General features: G+C 33.9%; 1 protein-coding gene across 3 annotated transcripts in view; it reads right to left on the bottom strand.

Moving 5' to 3' along the window:
* Positions 1–2456: 2456 nt before the first annotated feature.
* PRMT3 (protein arginine methyltransferase 3) overlaps positions 2457–17765 on the bottom strand; it is a 123905-nt gene continuing 108596 nt past the window's right edge. For all 3 annotated transcript variants that reach the window (XM_025459763.2, XM_025459764.3, XM_025459765.3), the window contains one exon: positions 2457–4737. In XM_025459763.2, the coding sequence (XP_025315548.1) occupies positions 4628–4737 (110 nt within the window). In that variant the 3' untranslated portion in view covers positions 2457–4627. The remainder of the gene's footprint in view (positions 4738–17765) is intronic.

Below are 17765 nucleotides of genomic sequence, written 5' to 3'. Positions count from 1 at the left end.
GATGACCATAGGAGTGAGTGGCTGAGTTAAGGTAAAGGGCAAGATCATTGGATGAGTCAAAAGGTCGGGGTATAAAAGGATCATTCACGAGATCTTAAACTCACTGAGCAGGAGCAGTGTGGGGCAGTATTGGCAGTTAGAAGTTTTAAGGAATGGAGATTAATATGGAGGTAGGGAGTTGAGAGTGACAAGGTAAGATGGTTTGTGTTACAGTCTTGATGACAAAAGCTAAAGATAGGAGGGGGTAGGAAGGTTTTGGAGAGAACGGTCTATAACTGGCAACCAAAAGCAAGGAAGTCACCTATCACACATCCAAGTCTAGGGAGAGAAGTGGTGGTGTGGGAGAGGACAGTCATTTAAGAGGTCTGTGGGGAAGCAATGTCCTCAGGAAGGGCAAGGGATTTCAGAAAGGAGACATACAGACCTGCACAGGGATAGGAGACTGGGATGCAGAGCGAGCTGGGATGCCTAGGCTTCACCTTCCTTTACTATTTATTAAACTATTGTCTTCATTTTAAACAATTACAGTGAACACCAGGAGAGACTACTTTTGTATTATTTTGCTATAATCTAGGGCTAAATGAATGCTAACTGTTCCACATTGCCCAAGATGTTGAGGCAATATATGAAAACTGTTTTTTTGGTAGACTTTTGGCACCCAAGCCTTTATTGGAAAGGACAAGTGAATTGCTAAGGCACTTTAAAGGTACACTTATTCATCATTCTGCTTGGAAAAGTTCATCCTAACTTTATGGTAAGGAAACAAACACAAAATCATTAAACATACACGAGCCTCCAAGGCAACATGGCCTCATTTGATAGCTGGGCAGGAACTTTATTATGTCTTCCCACGAGGCCTAGTGCATTAGTATAATAGGGACACCCCATTCTAGGGTGAGGACCAAGCAAGGCGGGCATGGTGGAGCCTCAAAGCATGTGGAAAAGTGCTGACATAAAGCAATTTCCCCAACTGTCTCTAATGTTGGCAGTTACTTTGGGTCTAGAGCCCTCTCAAACATCCAGAGGTTAGTGAGATACATAGAAGTCCTTCATTATTAGTTTAGTTTGTAGCTCGTGGGTGGGGTTCAATCATCTCTAGCTTTGAAAGTTCTGTTTGCACCTTTCTCTGGTCTTACTAAAACTTTCTAAATGAAGTTCATAATCAGCTACAAAGTTTTAGTATACTAATTTCCTTTGCACAGGCACGGTTACAAATCCAGATAGCAGTCTCAAGTATTAAATGCTATATACTTATATTTATATCTATATATTTAAGATTTACCCATGAGAGACTGAAGGAGAGGCAGAGACACAGGCCAAGGGAGAAGCAGGCTCCCCACAGGGAGCCCGACGCGGGACTCAATTCCAGGGCACCAGGATCATGCTCTGAGCCAAAGGCAGACGCTCAACCACTGAGCCACCCAGGTGTTTATATATATATATATATATATATATATATGCGTTTATATATACATGCATTTATATATATATGCATTTATATATGTCTATATATGTATTTTAAATTAAGTCTTGGTTAATCCTCTAAGTCTCATAAATGAAGTACATCCAGTTGCTTAGCTCCATATTTGTAAGAACTATAGTCTTTGTAATGTGTTCCCTTGTGTATATATTTTCTGCCAAGGCCATTAAGGAATCTTGTGAAGAAATACTCTACCTACACTATTGGCGATCTCTACGTCCAATAAAACTTTATCAAAATGGGCAATGGGGTGGATTTGGCCCCAGGCTAAAAGTTTGCCAACCCACAGCAGGCAATGCTTGACCTCAGCTATCTCACTGAACTTGCCTTTCATCACAGATTCAAATTCTTGACAGTACTGTATATTTAATATGTCTTTGAGATACTCTTCACAGAAAAATCTGAAACCCTAGATGTTTTGGATCTATGCTATAGCCAAGCAGCTTAAATGACCATTTCTGGCATGACTGGAAGTAGCTTAAGTGATGTATCATCTTGTTTTAATCTTTCCTATTCAAAGTTCTTAGCAGTACTATAAGCACACTTGCTCCACTTGAGAGCTGATTGATGGTATTACTATGAGCTGATTTCTAGTCGGTAACTTCACAGAATACAGTTTAGATATTCCACTTTAAAAAGAGAGAAGGGTAGAATAATGAAAAACACAGGTGGACCACATTGGTTAGTCTAGATTAAGTGGTAAGAAAGCAAATAACTCTGTAGGACCAGAATTACTTGCCCTCCCTCTCAAACAGGGATTATTTCAAAGTGAAATGACAGCTCCCTCATTTATTTCACAGTGTTCTAGCAGCTGAGGTTCCTTGTTGGACCACTTTGTCCCACGCGGTATCCCCTCAAGAGTTGTTGAAACACTCCTTCAAAAATGCTCTGTTTGGAAAATACTGTTCTAGTGAATAGAGAGGACTGTTTGGATAAATCCCACACATTACAAAAGAACAATTATCACAAAGAAAAATAGGAGGAAAAATGTATTCTTTTAATGGAAATGAAATAAAATCCTTGGAACAGAGTAGTTTGCTCTCCATATATGTGTATATGCCACAGCATGAAAGGATAGTGTATTTATCATTGTCAAGGGCTAGGAAGTTTTTAATTATTTGTAGCAGTTTAACAGCTGAAATTCTAATTGAAGAGCTAACATTTGGACTCTCCTATTCTCATAAAATGTTTAGGCACACACATTAGGATGTTTTAGCCTAGGAAGGCAAATGGAAAAGAACAGAGATCTACCAACTATAGTTGGGTTATTTATAACCAGGAGAAAATCAAAGGAGCCATTGGGTGAAAATCCTATACAAATCAAACAAGAGTTTTCAAAAATATCAGTTTGGGAAATACTTTTTTAAATAGTAAAAAATATTTGGTATGCACTTACATGAAATAAAAACAAAACAAAATAGATGGTTTTTGGTTACTTTAAATAGTCATGAAATCTTTTTATGGAAATCTTCCTTATTCTTATCGCCTTACCATACTCGAATTTGTACATGAAATCATTCCAGACAAAATTTAAAGTACTTTGAGGTATATTATCAGCACCACACATTTCTAGTAATATTCTAAATTCAAATACAAGCTGGTTGGTTTTAACTCCGTGAAAACAAATCATGCTTATAGAAGAAGACTTAAGAGACTATGGTCTAAAACACATCATTTGAAGGGGTTAATTTTCCCATTGCTACAAGTCCAGTTCTGTAAGACCAAAAGACAATTTTTGAATAGTTTTTGCTATATTAATTTCCTTGAAATCTCCCCACACATTCATGTACTTAAGGGTAGTATTTGATGAGGGAACAATTCCCAAAAAATCTAATGTAGATACCACATATTCCATGAAAGGGATCCTTGACTGCATGATGACGATACCATCACCTTACTAAGTGTCTTCTAGGTGTCTGGCACCGGTTGAAGTAGTTGAAATGTATTAACTCATAAACTGGCACATTCATAGAGGGAGAGAGAGGTTAAGGAACAGGACTAAGGCCAGACAGCAAGTATGAGCTGTCACCAGAGCCTGCACCTAGAAACGGACTCCAGAGCTTGTACTGCTCAACACTATGCTATGTATGTCTTGTGTATGTCTTATTTTGAAAAAGAACTAGCTGTTGAACTGAAAACTATATGACCCAGCTGTCCTTAAATCCTTATTTTCTTAAAGATGATTCCTTTAAGACTTGTTTTAAATGCTTCTGATTTTATAAAAGACTTTATATGTTAAAAATACCATTTTATAATGCTAATGGTTGTACACATTTTATTGAATATTTTCTATTCTGCATTTCAAATTGAGTCAACAACTATAAATAACACAACTATAAGTATATTATCAGTTACATGTTTAACTCTGCACATAAATTTGGTGTGAAAAAGATGTCATATTAGTAAATAAGTACTTATTTTTCCCTTTAAAAACTTGTATGAAACCTAGGATAAATGTATTGAAGTTAGATTTCCTGGATAGTACTAGAAAACTATATAGCAAAAGAATATTCGCAAAGAGGAAAGAAGCTACAAAATGAAACATTCAGAACTAGAGCATGATCAACTAAGCTGTCTTTCAAATATTATTTGTGTGATGCTCTTTTCCATATTTTAGTCTCTCCCACTTGCTCTTTAATTATATTGATATTCTAGCAAATAATACAATGAAAAACTACTCTTCAGGGTAGAAATCTGCAATAAAATGTATAATAGCTTGTGTATAGTTACTAATTGAATAAAACATTATCCAAGTAACTGATCAGTTACTGGTGTTTAAAATTTATAGTAAGAAACATTAAAAATAACAGAAGACTATCTCTGTTTCATATTTAGGCCTATTTAAATGGTTTCCAATATAGCTAACCTCAATGTAGGGGTTACATTTAGTAAAATCTTGCTGACTAGACTTCGAAGACTGATTATGTAGGTGGTCCACTAGGATCAGTTGGTTCCCTTTCTAAACTGAATTTTATCAGATTCCTACCATGTGTCTCTGAGGAGGCACATTAGAGGAGGCTCCTATTGAGGAGGCTCATTCGAAGGATCCAGCATCCATATGTTCACCAAAAAACTCTCTTTCCACCCCCTATCCATATCCCACCCTCACAGTAAGAACCGAAAGTTAGTTGTGCTTTTGTAGCTTTTTCACTGGAGACCGTAAGTTTGAGTTGAATTATTCAATGTGAGAGTCACAATGAGAGAACGTGGATCTTTCTTATTCTTGTGGACTGTGATCTTTCCTTTCAAGGCTTCACCTATAGAAGAAAGGCAAAAGATGTGTTTAAAAACTCAAGGAATATAGTCTAGCAGAAATGTAATAATGTACCCTTAATATTTTTCTTTTTTTGATGTGAGATGTTTCACTAACTCAAAAAAATTAATAGGATTAATTTTTAGGGCAATTTTATGTCATTTTTGAACAAAGTAGATTAAAAAATGAACAATTTTAACTTATAATTGAATATTTAAAGCAAAAATAACAATGTATTGGAGAACAATACATGTACAACACCATGTGGGGAAGTGAAATTTTTTATTATAACAATAGCTCAAAGAAACAGAGGGGGTAAATGGAAGTAAATTACTGAAAGAGTCTTAAAAGTATAAATGAAATGGTATACTATTGTTTAATGGTAATCTGTGGCAAAGCTAAAAATACATGCTGGAACTCTAGAGCAACAGTTATAAAAACAAATCCAACACATGTAGTTAATTAGCCAAGGGTGGAGATATATCAATCCAAAAAAAAAAAAAAAAAAAAAAAAAGGTAAGAGGAGGAATAAATGATAGACGGGATACAGCAAAAACAAAACAGCAAATGATAGAATTAAATTTAGTATCACGATAATAACATTAACTGTAATATGTTTAATATTCTTTGAATATAAAGACAGGGCCAAAGTAAAAGGAAGGAGAAATATTCTATATAATGTAATTTTGTACTAATAATAGAGAGTCTGAAATGGCAGTATTAATTTCAGGCAAAGGTCAGTTCAGGAAAAAAATATATAATCAGAGGTAAAGAGACACATTCCAAAATGACCATTCAATTAGTAAAGAGACATAATGACTTTTATGTATGTATGACTGTGTGATTACAGAGTTTCAAAACGCATGATGCAAATCTGAGAGAACCATAGGAAGTCACAGACAATCTGCAATTACCACTGGAAATTTCACCTAACAACTACATACAAAACCAGAAAGAATATGGAAGACTTAACACACTATTAACCAATTGGACCTGGTTGACATCTACAGAACCAAGACAGATTACATCTACATATGCTGGGTCATAAAACAAATTTTAATATATTTATTTATTTTTAAAAATTTATTTAGTTAAGGTGGTTTTTTTTTTTAAAGATTTTATTTATTTATTCATGATAGACAGAGAGAGAGAGAGAGAGAGAGAGAGAGAGGCAGAGACACAGGCAGAGGGAGAAGCAGGCTCCATGCCGGGAGCCCGATGCGGGACTTGATCCCGGGACTCCAGGATCGCGCCCTGGGCCAAAAAGGCAGGCGCTAAACCACTGAGCCACCCAGGGATCCCCCAATTTTAATATATTTAAACATTAAGAAATCATATAGATTATGTTCTCTGACCAAAACTGAATAAAATTAAAAGTTAAAGATACTTGAATAATCCCCATTTAGGAATTAAACAAAGACTTCTAAATTATTCCATAAATCAAAATAAAAATCACAAAGTTAGGCAGCATTTTGATCTGAATAATAATGAATCACGACATATAAAAATATGTGGCCTATAATTCAAACAGTGCTTAGAGGAAAAGTTTATAACTTTAAATGCTTACATTAGAAAACAAAGAAAACAGGCACAGAGGTCTTAACTGGTGAAGTCTATCAAATGTTTAAGGAAAAATAATACCAAATATAAATTCTTAAAAAAATAAAGGAAGGAATACTCCCCAACACATCTTTTCTGGACAGCACTACCCTGATACCAAAACAAGATAAATTCATTAAAAGAAAACTGCAGATGAATATCCCTCATAAACAAAGATTCAAAAATCCTTTGACTAAAGGGAAAAAAATATTACCGTCTCATAAAATACAGAAAAAACATCTGACAAAATTAATTTATAGCAACTTTCAGCAAGCTAGCAATAGAAGGAATCTTCTTCAAGCTGATAAAGGGAATCTATGAGAGACTCTAGATTACAGTCTTCAAAAAGAAAGAAAAATGATTTATTTATTTATTTTAGAGAGAAAGAGAGCGAGCGAGCATGTGGGAGGAAGGGCAAAGGGAGGGGGAGAAAGAGAATCTCCAGCAGACTCCCCACTGGGCTTGATTCCAGGATCCTGAGATCATAACCTGAGCCAAAACCAAGAGACTGCTGCTTAAACGACTGAGCCACCCAGCACCCCACAGATAACATTCTTAATGTTACAAGATTGAATGTGTTCTTCCTAAGATTGGGACTGAGGGAAGGATGATCATTCTGACCAACTCTAATTCATATTCCACCAGATGTACTAGTCAGGCATGAATGTGTGGGGAAGGAAGAAAAAAGGATATAGCTTGGGGGGAAGGGGCAGGTAAAAAGAAGCAAAACAGTCTTTATTTGCAGACCACATGGTCTTACACACAGAAAATTCTAATATGCAAAAAAAGCAACCAGAACTGTAGGACGGTTTGCAATCTTAGGATCTAAAGTTAATATAAAAATTTCATTTCTATATACTAGCAATATGGAATTAGAAATTGAAATAAAAGCCCACGAGCTTTTACAACAGCATCAAAAAAAGCATGTAACATTTGAGATACATGTAACATATGTATAATATTTAGTCACATAAAACTACAAAACAGTGCTAAAGATAATCAAAGTGCAGTAGACCCCTGAATGACACAGACTTGAACTGCATGGGTCCACTTACACGTGGATTTTTTACATGTACTACTGTAAATGCATTTTCTCTTATGTTTTTAACATTTTCTCTAGCTTGCTTTATTGTAAGAATACACTATATAATAGATATATATACAAAATAAGTATTAACCAACTGCTTGTGGGAGGTTTTGGTCAACAGGAGGCTATCAGTAGTTCAGACTTTGGGGAGTCCGAAATTACATGTAGATTTTTGACTGTGTGGGAGGTTGGCCATGTTGTTCAATGGTCAACTGTAAATGGGGAGATACATTCTGCTTGTGGATGAAAGGCACAAACAATACTGTTAAGATGAAAGTTCTCCCCAAGGTAATCTACAGATTCAAAACAGTTCCAATCAAAATCTTAGCAAGCTTTTTTTTTTTGCAGAAATTAACAATTTGATTTTAAAATTTATATGGAAATTTAATTCATCTAGAATAATGAAAACAATTTTGAAAAAGAACAAAGTCTGAGGACTTATATCACCTTATAAAGACAGTGTCTAACTGGCATAAGGACAGATACACGGATCAATGGAACAAACAGGTCAGAAATAGACCTATACATATATGGTCAATTAGTTTTTGACTAAGGAGCCAAATAATTAAATTGGAAAAGGATAGACTTTTCAAGAAATGATGAAGAAACAGCCTAATGTACATTTGGGAACAAATGAACTATTACTCTTAAAATTAACAGGAAACACATTATTGACCTATATGTACAAGGCAAAACTATAACATTTTTAGAAAGAACATATATGAAAAATTTCATGATATTAGGGTAGCAAAGATTTATTTTTTTTAATTTTTATTTTTTTTAAGATTTATTTTTTTATAAGTGCTGACAAGGATGTGGAGCAGCTGAACTCACCATGGTGGTAGGAACATTGAATAATGCAGTAATTTTGAAAAAATTTGCTTGTTTCTTATAAAGTTAAATATATACTTACCATAAGACCTAATAATTTTACTCCTAAGTATCTAGGAGAAATGAAAATGTATGTCCAAACAGAGACATGTTTTTATATGAATGTTTGTAGCAACTTCATTCATAATGGCCCCTATTTGGAAACAACCCAAAGTCTAGCAGCAAGTGAATGCTTTAAGTAAACTGTGGTATGCTCATATAAATATTATTTAAGAATAAAAAGAACTACTGATACACAGATGAACCTCAAAAATATGTTAAGCAAAGAAGCCAGAGTACAATTCTATATGATAACTTTGATATAAAATTTTAAAAGAATACTAATACCTTAGTATTAGTAATGTGAATATACTGATAGAAAGCAGATCAATGGTTGTCTTGGTCTGGGGACTGGAGCTGGAAATGACTAACCACTTAGGGGATCAAGGAGGAAACTTTTTACAATGATGTAAATATTCTTTATCTTGATTAGGATCGTGCATACATTTGTCAAAACTCATCAAAATATACAATGAAGATATGTGAATTTTTATTGTATGCATATTACAGAAGAAAACTGTTTAATAAATGTGGTAGCTTAGGAATAAACTAACTCATAAATAAATGAAATATAGTAGAGAAACCGGAAGATCTATTATGGTGATTTAATACACGGTAAGGGGGGCATTTTAAGTCATTAAGGAAAGAATTCAATAGAATAGTAATACAATTTTTTTTTTTCAGTATGAAACTAAAGTCAGAAACCAAAAGGTAAGGTTTTAAGGCTTGATTGTACAAAAATGAAAGCAAAATTCTACAAAGCAAGATAATCTAAAGAAAGAAAAGTAACTTGGGGCGCCTTTTTGTTATTTAGATAAACCACCACCAGAATCTGACGGCTTTGATTGAATTTTAGTGATTATCAGTGGTAATGAGTATTACTTCCAAAGTTTAACCATCTAAAAAAAAATCCTGTGTGCATATATGTTAGTGATTTTGTTGATGTATATGAGGTATTGCTGCAAATGTTTCTTTTTAGTGCATGTCCTCTAATAGTGGCTGCTGTTTGATTTAGGTGCCTTGGAGTTATTAAAAATGTAAATTGGCTTGTTTGTAAATGTTCTATTCAATCCTTGGTATAAGGATCAAAATGGAAATGTTCTATGTAGCTTATGAGGCAGGTCATCAAATTCTTCAAGTTTAAAGGATACCAAAAAAAAAAAAAAAAAGAGTTTAAAGGATACAATTTAAGACTTTTTTTTTTTTTTTCAATTTAAGACTTCTATGTAGACATCAACTTAGAAATATGGCACAAGTCAAGATGAACTAGTAATGGATTTTTGTTAAATTTCATTGAAGAAAAAAATTTAAGCATCAATATTAAATAAAACATCTGAATAATTCAAGTCATAATAGTAATTACCTTATAAGCTAATATGGTAATTTTCATGTCTTAAAAAAAGAAATATAAGCAAAGTAATTAGTTCTATAAAAATCTTAATTTCAAAATGAGGGTGCAAACAACACTTATTTAAGTTAAATTAAATAGCAGAAAGGGTCACAGTAATAAATACATAATTCACACTGCTGAACTCTTGTCAATTGTTTAGGCCTGACAAAAGTGCCAAGGCAGTGGCGGTAATACCAGAATGGATCGCAGTAATTAATCAGTGTCAAATAGATATAAAATGACTGATGCCGTTAAGCATGTATACTGTGGTGAGAGCTGCAAAGGACACTCTCTGTGGAGCTGAGCTGTATCACCTTGTTTTTATCGTCAGCAGACGGCCATTAGTACCACAAAGCAGTACTGCAGTTCAATCAAGAACAAAATTGATTTCATTTCAATTCTGTTCTAGTGGCTTTTTAAAATTAATTTCTTCCAGAGCAATGAAATTTCATTTTCCCAGAAGGGGGAAAAATTTAAAAATCATTATTATCACTATTACAGCTTAGAGTTAAAGAATGAAAGAGAAAAGAGAAATGGATTTTCCATCATATAGAAGCTTACTAGATACATATAGAGAAAGAGAAATAAATAGCCTGATTTTAGTCACATTTTTAAAGCCAAATTACATGAAAAAGATCTGGATTTTTAAAGTAAACACGGCCATCCACATATGTTTGTACAATAAAATTGTACATTAAAAGAGAGGGGAAAAACACACTGAATTTAAAATTTAAAGGAGGTTAACTACTTTAAAAATATTCACTTTGGGAGGGTGGTTTGTTACTCCCAGAATGCTGGAAGTGCTCAAATGTTGACAGCATTTCTTCTGAAATATTTTTTGATCTAGGTTGTGAATAAAATAAAATAAAAAAACCAAACACCAAAACAAAACAAACTCAGGCTCATTATTTTATAGTTCCATTTTGCTTTTGGCCAAATGTACAATTCTTAGACTGAGAAATTCCCTATTCACAATGTCTTTCTTACTTTCTAAATATCAAGTCTATGCAGAAGTGTAGAAAAAGAGATTTACCATTATTGAAGATATTCACACGCATGCCCCTATATCCCACACTCTAGGCAGCATAATGAAAGGCATATTTATAATATCTTATTTAAAAAATCTTATCAGATTACTTTCTGGAACCAAGATGGGTTTATATACACAGTAAATTATTCTGATTAGACACTCTTGGCTTTAATTTTATCTAATAATTTTAGATTCTGATAAGTCAAAAACTACTTTTAGTTTTAATTAAACCCAATTACAGAGAACTCTTCAACCATGCCAAGATAAATTTGAATACCAATCTATTCAAGTTCAATAGCATGACAAAATTTTTGAGAACACTGGAGTTGACAAAATGGGACAACCAAATAAAACAGCTAGTAAATGCCTATGGCATGATGTCACCCAAGGTGGTAAGAGGAAATTAGATTTCAATGACAATGCATATTACTATACTTATTTGTATATTCAACAAAATATTTACAATATGGCAAATATTATATCAAAAAGGAGTGAGAAAGACAAGTCATCATTTCTTAGAAGCCTTTATCACAGTATACTGAGATGTGATAACACAGATGTATGCATGAACTGACTGAGGAGAACAAAGACAGCAATTAATTTTCTAAGGTGAGGAAAGATTACAGAAATCAGCTGGACAATAAAGAGAAAATTGAAATTTATCAAGTGAAAGAGGTCAAAAAAGTTTTCTAAGTAGACTATCTTAGACAAACCAAGGAATAAGAAAAGATAGGAGAGTTAGCTAAAAAATGAGTAGTCTGTATAAGTCCATATGAACTGGAGCGTATGATGGGGTTATTATGTGTGGGGTATAACAGAGTGGGAATGGAAATGATGAAAAATGGTCACATTGTAAAGGGCCATCGTAAGGAATTTGGATTTTATCCTGGAAATATGGACAGTCCCAGGAGGGTTTTTTGTTTTTTTAATTAACTTTAGTAAGGCATAATTTACAAAGAGTAAAATGTGCACACTTTTATGTGCAGTTCCAATGAGTTTTACCATTATCTAACCTTTGTAAATTTCTGCCTACCATTAAGTCTCAAAGATTATCTCTTATGTTACCTTTTTCTAGAAGTTTTGCAGTTTTACACTTTTATATTTAGGTTTATGACCCATTTAGAGTGGTTTTTGTATAGCGTATAAGGTAAGCATTGAGATTATTTTCTGTACAAAATTTAGATGTTCTAAGCACCATTTCTTGAAAAGATTATCATTTTCCCACTGAATTACACTGCCCCTTTGAAAAATATAATTAATTAACTATACAAAAGTGGGTCTATTTCTGGATTCTCTATTTGTTATATTAATAATATTTGTTATATTAATCTCTATGTCTATCTATGGCATAATATTTTACTATCTAAAGTTTAGAAACCACCTAGTGTAAGGATTCCAAAATGACTCTTGGGAAAATTCTAGGTCTTTCTCATTGGCATACAAATTTTTGAATCAGCTTGTCAATTTCTATCTTGCTAAATACTCATTGGTTCTGTAGTTTTTGTGTAGATTCCTTAGAATTTTCTCTGTACACAATCATGTTATCTGTAAATAATGAGTTTTATTTCTTCCTTTACAATGACTTTTACTTTTTCCATTTCTTATCACACTGGCTAACACTTCCAATATATGAGAATAGGAGTGGTGAACGCAAACATTCTTGCCTTGTGCCAAACAGAAGGAAAGTATTATTTTGCTCCATTCATTATGATGCTAGCTGTGGACTTTGTGCGGATGCTTTTTTTTAAAACAATATTTTATTTACTTATTCATGAGAGACACAGGCAGAGTTCTCAGAAGCAGGCTCCCTGTGGGGAGCCCAATGCAGGACTTGAACCCAGGACCCTGGGATCATGCCCTGAGAAAAAGGCAGAGCTTAATCACTGAGCCATCCAGGCATCCCTGTGTGATGCCTTCTATCAGGTTCAAGAAATTCTCTTTTATTTCTAGTATGCTATCAGTATTTATCGTGATTAGATATTGAATTTTGTTCAATGCTTTTTTTTCTTTGCATCCATTGATGTGACCACGTGGTTTTTCTTCTTTAGATTGTTAACATGGTTGATTGCATTAAACGATTCTAAAATATTTTAAAATTTTAAACTACTGAATCAGTCTTGGATTCCTGAACTAAACCCTACTTGGTCATAGTATGTTGTTTTTTTTCAAATATTGCTAGATTCAATTTGCTAGTCTTTTGTTGAGAATTTGTGGCTTAATTTAAACTTTTAAAAATCTGTTCCTCTGGTGTTTACAATGTATATATTTAATTTATCATAAGTTACCATTAAAAATTGCTTCATGATGTGGTTTATGTATACAATGGAATATTACTCAGCTATTAGAAATGACAAATACCCACCATTTGCTTCAACGTGGATGGAACTGGAGGGTATTATGCTGAGTGAAGTAAGTCAGTCGGAGAAGGACAAACATTATATGTTCTCATTCATTTGGGGAATATAAATAATAGTGAAAGGGAAAATAAGGGAAGGGAGAAGAAATGTGTGGGAAATATCAGAAAGGGAGACAGAACATAAAGACTGCTAACTCTGGGAAACGAACTAGGGGTGGTAGAAGGGGAGGAGGGCGGGGGGTGGGAGTGAATGGGTGACGGGCACTGGGTGTTATTCTGTATGATAGTAAATTGAACACCAATAAAAAAATAAATTAAAAAAAAAAAAAAGAAATTCAAAAAAAAAAAAATTGCTTCATGTACAGTGTAGGAACTTAATGTATTTCCATCTTCTCATTAATTTTGATCACTGCCATATATTTTATGTTTCCATATGTTTTGAAATACCAAAAAAGCATTATTTTTTGCTTTAAATAGTCGATTATCTTTTACAAAATAAAAAAAATGGGAAAACGTCTTTTTCATGAACTCATTTACTATTTCTTTTTTTAAAATCTTTTATTTATTTATTTATTTTTATTTATTCATTTATGATAGAGAGAGAGAGAGACACACACACACACAGGAGGGAGAAGCAGGCTCCATGCCGGGAGCCTGATGTGGGACTCGATCTTGGGGCTCCAGGATCACGCCCTGGGCCAAAGGCAGGTGCTAAACTGCTGAGCCACCCAGGGATTCCCTCATTTACTATCTCTGACATTTCCCATTCCTTTGTTTAGATTCAAGTTTCCACTTGGTGATATTTTCCTTTCACTCAAGGAACTTACCTTACTATATCTTATATTGATGGTCTGTTGGAGATGAATTCTTGCAGTGTTTTTCTTCTGGCAAAGTTTTATTTAGCCTTGATTTTTGAAATATATTTATTCTAAATATAGAATCTGGGTTGATGGTTTCTTTTAGTGCTTTGAAAATGTCATTTGATTATCATCTGGTTTACACAGTTTCTGAAGAATATTCTGAAGTTATTCTTTGTTCCTCAGTTTCATTTTTCTCTGGTTAAGACTTTTTTTTATTATTATTATCACTATTTATTGGCAATGTGTTTGTAATATGTCATGGTGTTATGTTCTTTGTATTGATCTTACCTAGGGTTCACGGAGTTTCTTCAATCTATGGGTTATAGTTTTTATCAAATATAAGAAAAATTTGGCCATTATTGTATTTTCACATATAGTTTTTCTGCCCCTGCTTCTTCTTTTTTTTTTTTTTTTTTTGCCCCTGCTTCTTTCAGGGACTTCTTTTATCACATTTAGAGTGCTTCATATTTTCCCTCAGGTAACTGAGAATATGTTCATTTCTTTAAAACATCTTTTTTCTTTCTGTTTCATTTTGGAAACATTTTATGCTGCATCTTCAAGAACACTGATCTTTTCTTCTGCTAATTACACTGAACAATATTTTCACTTCATATATTATAAATTTCCATCTCTAGAAGTTACATTTGGATTTTAAATATCTTCTCGTATTCTCATTATGTTCATATAAAAGCAGTTATAGTATGTTTTAGCATGCTTGTGTGCTAATTAATCTCATTTCTGGGTCTGTTTCTATCAACTGACATTTTCTATCTTGCTAAATACTCATTGGTTCTGTAGTTTTTGTGAAGATTCCTTAGAATTTTCTCTGTACACAATCATGTTATCTGTAAATAATGACAGTTTTATTTCTTCCTTTACAATGACTTTTACTTTTTCCATTTGTTCAATGTCTTTTGTTCTCCTTTGTTGTCACTAAAGTTACTTGGGTATGGTTTTGTTTTGTTTTCTTTAAGGCTTGTTTTTAAGCTTTGTTAAGGAGCACGCAGGTTAGCCTTTACTCTTGGGATAGTTTATTCCCACTATGAAGCTAAGGTCCTTCTGGATTCTCTTCAGTCCCCCACTCTAGCAGGCTGAAACTCAAAACATCCCACAGCCCCAGGTAAAAACTCTGAGAACTATTTGTTCACAGCAGCCCAAAATGCTTTGCTTGACCTCAGGCATTTCATCCCACAACATCTATATATCTTAGTACTCATCTAAAACTCAAAGGGACATTGTGTATAGATTTCTGGAGCGCTTTTTCTGATTAGCATGTCTTTAGTTACTCTGCCCCCCAACTTCTGGCTTCTATTCATAGTACTACCATCAGAAGCTTATTAGCAGGGTTAAAAAAAAAGTGTTATATTTCCTTATGTAATCTCTTTTTAGAGTATCATAGCTGAGAATGACCACATTTTCCTTACTTTGAAATTTTCCTTTCAAGTCTTTCCTGGTTATATTTTAGGGGATTCCAAATTTTGTGATGTACTTGTCTTACTATTAAAATACAAGTACATATACAATATCAGGGAAAGAAATATAGAATGTAGATGGTATCGGAAAGCAATGTTAAAAATCACACACCTCCTTCATAGTATTCTAAAAAAGCTGAATCAGTTAGTCTAAGGATTGCTAGGTAACAAACAGGATTTCAAAATTTCACTATATATAGAATAATATTTTGTTGTAATTAGGTAGTATAAAATTCAAATGCTACCTTAAATCTCCCTCAAGATTAAAACATGAATGAAAGAGCACTACCTTTACAATTCTTCCATTGGGATGCCTGGGTGGCTCAGTGGTTGAGCGTCTACCTTCGGCTCAGGGCGTCATCCCGGAGTCCTGGGATCCCATATAGGGCTCCTTGCACGGAGCCTGCTTCTCCCTCTACCTATGTCTGTGCCTCTCCCTGTGTCTCTCATGAGTATATAAATAAAATCTTAATAAATAAATAAAATTCTACCATTAAGACTGTTAAATGATTATAGTAAGAAGAAAGCAACATTTCAAGTTTCTAAATATCAATCCAAATACCAAAGCTATACAAAAAACAACTAAACAAACAAAAATGAAAATGTAGTAAAATTTCATTTGTGCTTGCTGCACTTCAGTTTTGCTATGCTCAAGCTTTTTGGAGAAAGAGAAAATGACACCATCAAGGTTTTATTTCCACAGCATTGCAATCTTAAAGTGAAAATGTGACAACAAGGTGCGGCTTTACTCTAGAGTTTTTAATTTGCATCTACTAAATTCCATTTATGCATCAACAGTGAAATCAAACTATAACTGAATTTTATGAAATATTTTAAACATATAGAGAATATAATAACCCCCTGGACCCACCACTCAGTTTTGTCAAATCTTAACATTTTCCCACAGTTCCTTCAATTTCTAAAAGGAATAATTCAGATATATAGCACCAAATCCACTTGAAAGCCTTTCCTGCTACTAGTTCTATCCTTTCGCAAGGGTAGCCACTATACTAAATTCTGTAGTTATAACTTTTAAGTATTGCTTACTTTTAAGTATTGGTGGGTGTATATGTAATTGTTTCATGTCTTTAAACTCCATATAAACAGTGTACTGTAGGAATCATATTGCCATTTTTTTTTTTTGCTTAATGTTGCTTCTGATATTCACAAATATATGATTTATCTGTTACAGAGATTTTACTGTATTCAACTACCATATTCATCTATCTTCTGTTCATGGACATTCAGGTTGCCTCCAACTTTTCACTTCTACAAACCATACTGTTGTTAAGATTGTTGTACACAGGCTGCAGGGGAGATTGTCCAGAATATATGTCCAGGAAAATAACTGTGTGGTTTTAGTGATATATATATACATATATTCATAGTAGCAAACTGTTCCCTAAAGTTGTACCAATAATGACTATCAGGAGAAGAGTATGAAAATTCCATGTGGCTACATGATTACAGGCATAAGTGCCTTGATAAATTTTGTTTTTTCTTGTACTGATGGCTAAGAAACAGTCTCTTACAGAATTTTAATTGGTCTCTCTCCCTGAGTTACTTTTGATGTTGAGAATCTTTTTATTGAAGTTTGTGTATATTCAGGTTTCATACAGTCTAAAGGTTTCAGTGAAGGTGAAGCAAGACAACTTCTACATAATAAGTTATCTAAATAAAAAGATTCCATAATCAAATTCTAACTTCTGGAGCTAACTGTGTGTGTACATAAGAACTGTAGGTGCTGGGAACCCTGGGTGATGTAGCGGTTTAGCGCCTGCCTTTGGCCCAGGGCGCGATCCTGGAGACCCGGGATCAAATCCCACGTCGGGCTCCCGGTGCATGGAGCCTGCTTCTCCCTCTGCCTGTGTCTCTGCCTCTCTCTCTCTCTCTGTGACTATTATAAATAAATAAAAATTAAAAAAAAAATTAAAAAAAAAGAACTGTAGGTGCTCATCAGAGTGAGCAATCACAGAGGAATGCAGAGTTGGGCCAGTCCTTGAGCACCGTGTAGGATGTGAGCAGTGGAGACAGTGCAGAGTACTCTATACACATACACTGAGCACCAGAATTACTTAATTTACTCTTCACCTCTATGAGTGATATTTCTCCTCAGTTATGTTTGCAACTTAGTATATACTAGTTACTGTTTAAAGTAAAGTTTTTGGATTATTTTGTGTTACTCAAAATAAAAGCTATATACTATGGCACATTTTAATGGGCAGGGATTCTTTTTTTTTTTTTTTTTAAAGGTTTTATTTATCTATTTATGAGAGACCAAGAGAGAGAGAGGCAGAGGGAGACGCAG

The sequence above is a fragment of the Canis lupus genome, chromosome 21, assembly GCF_003254725.2.
Source record: "Canis lupus dingo isolate Sandy chromosome 21, ASM325472v2, whole genome shotgun sequence".
Taxonomy (NCBI): Eukaryota; Metazoa; Chordata; class Mammalia; order Carnivora; family Canidae; genus Canis; species Canis lupus.
The sequence above is the reverse complement of the archived record's forward strand: the minus strand, read 5'-3'. Positions and strand labels throughout refer to the sequence as shown.